This window comes from Tiliqua scincoides, chromosome 5 (genome assembly GCF_035046505.1).
Source record: "Tiliqua scincoides isolate rTilSci1 chromosome 5, rTilSci1.hap2, whole genome shotgun sequence".
Lineage (NCBI taxonomy): Eukaryota > Metazoa > Chordata > Lepidosauria > Squamata > Scincidae > Tiliqua > Tiliqua scincoides.
In genome coordinates, this window is record NC_089825.1 from 19546947 (window position 1) to 19554876 (window position 7930).

The 7930-nt window shown below is 42.4% G+C and overlaps 1 protein-coding gene across 1 annotated transcript in view; it reads left to right on the plus strand.

Moving 5' to 3' along the window:
• The window catches only part of PRTFDC1 (phosphoribosyl transferase domain containing 1), a 67382-nt gene extending 59946 nt beyond the window's left edge, over window positions 1-7436 (plus strand). Inside the window, exons 6-9 of the mRNA XM_066629049.1 lie at window positions 89-171; window positions 1977-2023; window positions 4065-4141; window positions 4762-7436. Coding sequence (XP_066485146.1) covers window positions 89-171; window positions 1977-2023; window positions 4065-4141; window positions 4762-4809 — 255 coding nt within the window. The 3' untranslated portion in view covers window positions 4810-7436. The remainder of the gene's footprint in view (window positions 1-88; window positions 172-1976; window positions 2024-4064; window positions 4142-4761) is intronic.
• The last annotated feature ends 494 nt before the right edge of the window (window positions 7437-7930 follow it).

Below are 7930 nucleotides of genomic sequence, written 5' to 3' on the forward strand. Positions count from 1 at the left end.
TTATAACCAGCCAGTTGTGTTCATGTTGTTGAACGTGCCAGTTCTTTCCTAATTTCTTTTTTTTTAAACCTTTTTGGGCTTTGTAAAGGACATAGTTGGAACTGGAAAGACCATGAGAGCTCTTCTGAACAATATTGAAAAACATGAGCCCAAAATGATTAAAGTGGCAAGGTGAGTGAGATGGCAAGGTAACTGTGTGTGGGAAAGACTGTTGCTCAGTGAACAGAAGTTCTCTGGCATCTCAAAAAGGTCTCAGCAGAACTAGAAAAGTAGATAATTCTGGGCTAGATACTCAATGGTCTAGCTCCCGGTGAGGCACTTCCAAATGGTTTAACAAAAATTATCAACAGAAGAAGAAAAAATGCCATGTTGGGCTGGCATGTGTGTTACTTTTGATCAGTGTTTCTCAAACTGTGGGTCAGGACCCACTAGGTGGGTCAAAAGCCAATTTCAAGTGGGTCCCCATTCATTTCAATATTTTATTTTTAATATATTAGACTTGATGCTACCATGGTATGTGACTGCATTTGGGGAAATGTGACAGATCTGTACTTTTAACAGGTTACTATATATATGCTTTTAACAATGATAGTCAATGGGACTTGCTCCTGTGTAAGTGTTAGAAGGATTATAGCCTAGGATTGTTAAAAATTTTCCTGCTTGATGATGTCACTTCCGGTCATGACACCACTTCTGGTGGGTCCTGACAGATTCTCATTCTAAAAAGTGGGTCCTAGTGCTACAAGTGTGAGAACCACTGTCTTAGATATTAATTTTTAGTATCTACTGCTGTATGTGTGGGAGGACCACAGAGACAACGGCCTCTAATGCTAAGGATAGGAGTGGAAAGGGAGAGAGGTGATGCTTTTTAAATTCTACCTGGTGATTCTCCAGACTTCTCAGGGGCCGATGGAGGGGGAATGGACCGTTTCCAGTCATCAAAACTGGTTGTTTCAGTAGATCTTCAATTAGTTCAAACTGCCTTTGGAGGGGCATTTGGTGGGCCGCTGTGAGAAACAGGAACTAGACTAGATGGACTAGATGGGCCTATGGCCTAGATCAGGGGTGCTCAATAGGTGGATCGTGATCTACCGGTAGATCGCGAGGCAAAATGAGTAGATCGCGGAGTGCCGACCCCCCCCTTCAGGTGCCTCTGGGAGGAAACGCCGGGAGTAAGGCCCATTGTACTCAGTGGGGCTTACTCCCAGGTACGTGTGGCTAGGATTGCAGCCTCACAGCCTAATCCTAGGCATGTCTACTCAGGAGTAAGTCCTGTTATACTCAGTGGGGCTCAAGGTACACCAACATACATTGAACACATAAATGTTATATGTTATGATGGCGCGAACATTGTAAAAAATACTCTGGTAGATCTCAGTGGGGCTCAAGGTACACCAACATACATTGAACACATAAATGTTATATGTTATGATGGCGCGAACATTGTAAAAAATACTCTGGTAGATCTCCGGGCCTTGCTGGGTTTCAAAGTAGCTCTCGAGCCAAAAAAGTGTGAGCACCCCTGGCCTAGATCCAGTGGGGCTGTTCTTATGTTCTTATGGGATATATTTGCTGCTTCTCTGTTTTGTATAGTATTATGTTATGCTGTTTTTTTTTTATATTAAGGTTTATCTTTTTAATGGTTGTTTTACTATTTATCATGTACTGAATATTGTGAATGCCATCTCGAGCGTTCCCTTGAGAATGGAAACATGGTGTTAAAAAAAAAAAACACTAAATGATAAAGAAGCTGGTGATCATCTCAACAGCTTGTGCCAGCCAATTCCATAAACAAATTGTGCCCTGTGTGGAGAAGTAGATGGAAACGTGGATTCAGATTGGTGGGTCACAACTTGTACAAGTTCTGAGGCAATTGTGGAGGAAGGGCGAGTACAGTACATTGAAATAAGCCAATGTGATAAATGAATCCAGCTATTTTGCCACAAAAAAACATTTTGTTCTTTATTTAATTATAGTTTGTTGGTGAAAAGAACATCTCAGCCTGATGGATACAAACCTGACTGTGAGTGCTCCCATGTGGATGTTCTTTAGTTCCTGACTGAAGCTGCTAAAATATTCTATTGTCTTGCTTTTGTTAAGTAGGGCAAGATGCAACATGCCTGGCTGTTTGGCTGTTTTCAAAAGTGATGCTAAGAGTGGTATTTGAACACTGAATGACAGGTCAGCCTTGATCAGAAAAGAAAATCAGTTCAGAAGCAGTTTGCCCTTTGCTGTCTCTGTTGCATTTGTGGTATGCATGAATGACACATTTGGGTCTAATTAAGAAGTGTCCACACTTCACATGTAAGGCGGACTCAAAATTGTGTTATCAAAGATTTCAGTGAGTGGACTGGGAATTGTAGCTATGTGTATGGGCCAGGGATTTTTTTTTAACGGTGAAGCCCTCACAAAAGTACAGGTCTCAGAATTGCTTTGGATTAAATCATGATAGTTAATCCAGTTTCAGAATCAGTACCAATTTGTACTCTTGGTGCACTTTAAAAGGTGTTAACATGACCTACAAAAATACCCTTTGTATTTACCCTACTCATAGGGTAAAGAGGCATGTTTTATAAGTGGCCTATGGCCTGATCCAGTGGGGCTGTTCTTATGTTCTTATAAGTGGTGCTCCTCTTACATTTAGCAGGGGGAAAGCAGCTGTCCCTACTCCCCCCAGCATAACATAGTTCCCAGTGGCTATTTGCTGATGTCTCTTTTGTGTCATTTTTAAGAAAAAGATTTTGAGCCTTTTGGGGCCAGGGAACAATCATTTCATTTACTTTGCTATGTAAATCACTTCATGAACTTTTGTTTAAAACTGGTACATCATAATAATTTTGCTTGGCCGTGATGCAATGCACTGGACAGTCAAAGACTTGCAGCCCAATCCTAACCTGTGCTGGAACAAGGAGGCTGGCTGGCCTGCCCCGTATCCAGAGTGGGGTTGGAGCTGCCAGTGGCTCAGCCCAGGGCAAGGGAAATGCATTCTCTTTATCCCGGGTAATGCCACAGCACCCCAATGTGGCTACTCAGATCTGTGCCACCTAAAGAGGTGCACCGGGTCGCCCAGGAGTAGGGTCAGAATCCGGCCTAAGTGCAGGATCCTTGCCCCAATCCCCACTCTGCCCCAGCCTGCCCACAGGCCCACCTGCCATCCCCTACCAAGAACACCTCTGTTCCACGCTTCCCCCACCTTCCCCAGACTCCTGCACTAGCCTAGCATGGCCTGTATGACCTTACCTTTTCTCTGATGCAATGGTGCTGGAGGCGGCCTCTAGAGGCCGGCACTCATTCATGTGCCGGCCTCCCAGCTCACAAGGTGTCGCAGAAGTGCCTTATGGCACTTTTGCAACACTCTGAGGCCTGCACAGGAGACATGCGCTGGCTTAACACGGAGTTAGGATTGCGCCCTTCGATAGTCTGATTCTCTCTGCTACAGCCATTGCAGATCTGCGGTGCAAAGTACTGCTTCTAAGGTTTGATGCTGGTAGCCACCCAAAAATTCATTAAAAGAGTTAAATTCACCCAGGACAATTCAGTATCTTTATGTCTACAGTTAGTTGCTGCTAACAAGGTCTACATTTCTGTCTTCTCAATATTTCAAAGCCCACAGGAATCCTTTGGAACGGAATGTTGTTGGCAACCTTTAGTCTCGAAAGACTATGGTATCGTGCTCTGAATGGTGGTTCTGGAACAATGTCTAGTGTGGCTGAAAAGGCCAATTTGGGAGTGACAATCCCTTCCACGCTGGGAGCAAGTACAGTCTGTCCCTGGTCTGTCTCCCTGGTTATGGATTTTCCTTCTTTGCCTCAGACTGTTGGCCAAGTGTCTCTTCAAACTGGGACGGAATAGTGGGTCATTACAGGGGGACATCTTGATGGCTCTGATTTAGGGGGCTGAGTGTCCTGCTTCAACTACAACGAATTGTTCCCATCCAAGAGCCCCAAACTAGCGATAGTTTGCATTTGGCTATTGTATATATTTTCCAGGTCAGCAAACAATCACAAGCGAAGGCTCCACTGCTTGTCTTTTTAACAATATATCCTTTTGTTTCTCCCATGCAGACTGTGGATTTGAAATTCCAAATTTATTTGTGGTGGGCTATGCTTTAGACTACAATGAATACTTCAGAGATCTAAATGTAAGTGTCTCTGATTTGGGGAGCTCTTAAGAAACTCTTTCATAAGCTTGCCAACCTGGCAACTCTAGAATTGGTTGTGCATTCTGGTCCTATGACTAATTGTTTCTATAGTGCTACTGCAGTGCAGTGTTTTCTAATCCTTATTCCTTTTTTATATTTTTTGTTTAAAAAACCACTAACACCCAACCCTGTTGTTTACGGCTTTATTTAAGCTTATTTTGTGCATGGACTAACTGAGCTTGAGAGATGGTGACTAGGGCAAGCTTACACATTGACTCTAGGGCTAAAGTGGCATTTGAACCTTGAGATCAAATCTCACAAGGCTGAAGTCAGTCCATACCTGTCTTAACGATCAGGCCACTGATCTTCAGGCCACTGAGGGCTCAAAAGATATGTCTTTAATAACTGTATGTTAAGGAATTTTGTCAAGTACAATCATCATGCAAAGTTGAACCTCTGCAATTTCAGCTTCCACACAATAAAGCCATTGTTATGTTACCTATACTGTTGGAGCTTCACTGGCTCTGTTGTACAGCACTGCCCCGATGAATCAGTTGAAACACGGATTGCCTTTATAAATGGCCTTTCTCAATGGTGATATTAAACTTGTGTTGTTTCAGCACATATGTGTTATCAATAATTGTGGCAAAGCCAAATACAGAATCTAAAGGAGGCACATGCTGACCTGAACTGGACATTGGACAATCCTCTTGAAGCATCTCTTGAAGAACAGTTGAACCAACAGCCATCTCATTCAACTGGACTAAAAACTGGCATTCTCCGAGAAACAGCTCCTCAGAGTTGGTCACAGTGAATCTCCTTCAACAATTTCAGCCTTCCTGGAGCCCCCAGCACAAGACAAAGACACAGAAATCACAGTGTTTCTTAGAATTATGTTATGTTTAAAATCCAGGAATGGTGGGTAAACTGTTGGGGGGGGGAGGGAAAGACCCACCTGTGATTTGCAAGGAAATAGATTAAACAGCCAGATCAGACGTAAATCAGTTAAATACAGTAATGGTGAGGCATAACCTCACGGTTCATAACCCCTCCTTTCTGTTAAACCACTTCATGGTTCTTTAAACACCACCACAAGTGGATTTTAAAAACCCACTTATTTTAATCACAGTTAAGGAAATTCAATTTTTGTTCTAATGGTAATGGGGCAGGGACTCCTATAAAGTCGCCTCCCTTTTCTCCACCACTATGTACTCCTTCATTAACCATCCATTGCCACAATCTACTGAAAACTTTTCCTCTGTTCACTTGGTAAAGCACATATATGACATGCGACCAACAAAACAAATTTTATTTACAAAAATAATGACCATGTTGCTTTAAATGCTTAGTTATTACTTACTTATAAGTTTACTTATCAAATTAAAAAGCTTATCAGGGTCATGGTGCATATGGGGTCATGACTCCTGCCTCTCTGCTAGCTTCATAAAAGCCTTTATAAATGGTTGACTGCACTGAGAGGGGGTTGGCCTAAATATCCTCCAAAGTTCCTTCAACTCTAACATTCTGTGACTTGCTTATCTCCCAAAGAGTTGCATTCAGTCTTATACTGGAAGTGCCAATCTCAGTGCACTGGGACTGATATTCCTTGGGTGGTGATCCAGCCTCTGGATGTTGCCTTCCCCTGTGTTGGCTTCCCTTGAGTTCCAGAGTGTCTTTGTAAAACAATTGCAAGGTATTTAGATAACAAAATGCATTGGACTCTGCCTTATGCCAACCCCCCCACACACACATTTTCCGTTACGTTCATTCATTGCAAATGTACTTTTTCAATTGACTGTTCTAAGGCTGTAACCTAAAGCGTATTGGATAGGAAGTAAGTCTCAGTAGATTTCAGTGGAGCTTACCTTTGAGTGCTTAGGATTCTGCTTAAAGTTATTTGCCACATTTACATAAGCAAATACAGCTCCTCCTGTAGCACTGAAAACTTAGTAAGTAGAAGGGTAGCTGGTTTGAATTAGGATCAAATCCCACACTGCTGGGTAGCCCAGGTATCGAACTGTTTAATGTCCAAAATGGGTAGGTCTCTAGTGAATGTGAATGCTGTTGCCTTCCTGAAAAGGCATTGTCATCTGTTCAGCTAAAATTCCAGTATAATACTGTTGAGTCTCAATTATTCTTTGGAAGACACCTTTAAATTGACCTTTCAAGGGGAGACAGTGGTGTGTCATGAATGCACGGATGTATACAAAATCTTGAATCTTAATTGGAAGAAAACAATAGCTGCTAAGCTTTGCTTTCCAAAAAGCATCGTTTTAGGAAAGCCAGAGATTTGACAAAAACAAAGCCTTCTGCAAAGGTGCATTTCTATAGCACAAATCAATTAAGAGCACAGATTTGCTTGGATGCAATTTTTCAAACGTCAGTTTTTCTTACTGGTCCTGGTTTTTCCCCCCATAACTGTTTCTCATCACCATGAATATGAATGCAGGAATGATGGCTTAAAAAAAATACTAGGAAACATTTTATAACAAAATTCACAGCCCAATCATATCCTTTCCCCTCCCCCCTTGCTGGTGCACCAAAAAGGAGAAAGCTGGATCTAGTGGGGTATGTATGGATTGGGAGGCTTAGAAGAGGAAAGGGAACTTAAATCCCCTATTATTTCATAGCAGGTCTCCTTGAACCTGCACCAGCGATTTCACTGGCACAAGTCCAAGGAGAGAAAGGAGGTGGGAGGCTGCTGTTGGAGGTAATAGGTTTTGGTGTGTACCATCACTGCCAGATCTATACCCTCTGGCAGCCTCTCTGCCCCTGTTCTCCCCCTCCCTGCCCAGTTTCATTCCCTCCCTGCCCTGTCTGCCTCTCCTGTCATCTTACCTGCCTTGGTTGTTGCGATGATGAGGGCCTACTGACGTGGGCCTTCCTGCTGGTGCTCCTGTAGCACCCTCCTTTGTGCACTGCCAGGGTGCCCTTTACACCTGCTTTACTACAGTTACCACCAGTGGAACACATGTTCTGATGGTGGCTGGGCCCAATAGGATTGGGCCCCCTGTTGCATCAAAAGCATTCTCTGTGTTGCTGATTTGTGGGGCTTCTTGTTGTTGTTTTTTTCACCACTGCCTACAAAATGACTTTTTTCTACCTGTTGTCCTTCTTTCAAGAAGGTTATGGTGTGCTGTGTACAAACATCTCTCAATGACCTGAAGAAAATCAATGCAAAATGTTTTTATTAAAAAATCTAACACACATGGCTTTGTTGGGAACAGCCTTTTGTTGTAACAATAGAATTTCCTTTACCCTAATAAACAGTAGGAATGCTTTACTATCGTACAAATGGTTTATTATTATTATCATCACTATTTTTATTTTTCTCCTTCTTAGCTTATTTGCACACCCCATAAGAGCCTTTTCAACATAAATGATTGCTCTGGGGGAAAAACAAACATAAACATTACCTGTTGGTAATAATCTAAACAATTCCTTTATACCTATGCTGTGCCGTGTACATTTTTCTTAGCTGGATAACTGCTGCTTGAACTCGAGGATGGCATTACCACCATATTGCAACTAATTTAACCTTTATAGCCTTTCTTATTGGTGCACTGATGGATTTTTTGTTGGAGTTGGGAGCGAGAAGAGTTTTCTGTACTGAAACAGTTTCTATCCTGTTTATACCTGTTTCCATTGGGATTGGGAGGTTGGATTTGGTTTCTTCTCCAGAAAGAACATCAGCAGGTGAAGGAGAACTATACTTTATTAGGTTCTATAAGGCCTCCAGCCAGAGATTGCAATGATCATTTTTCATTTGGATTTTCATAATTATGTTCC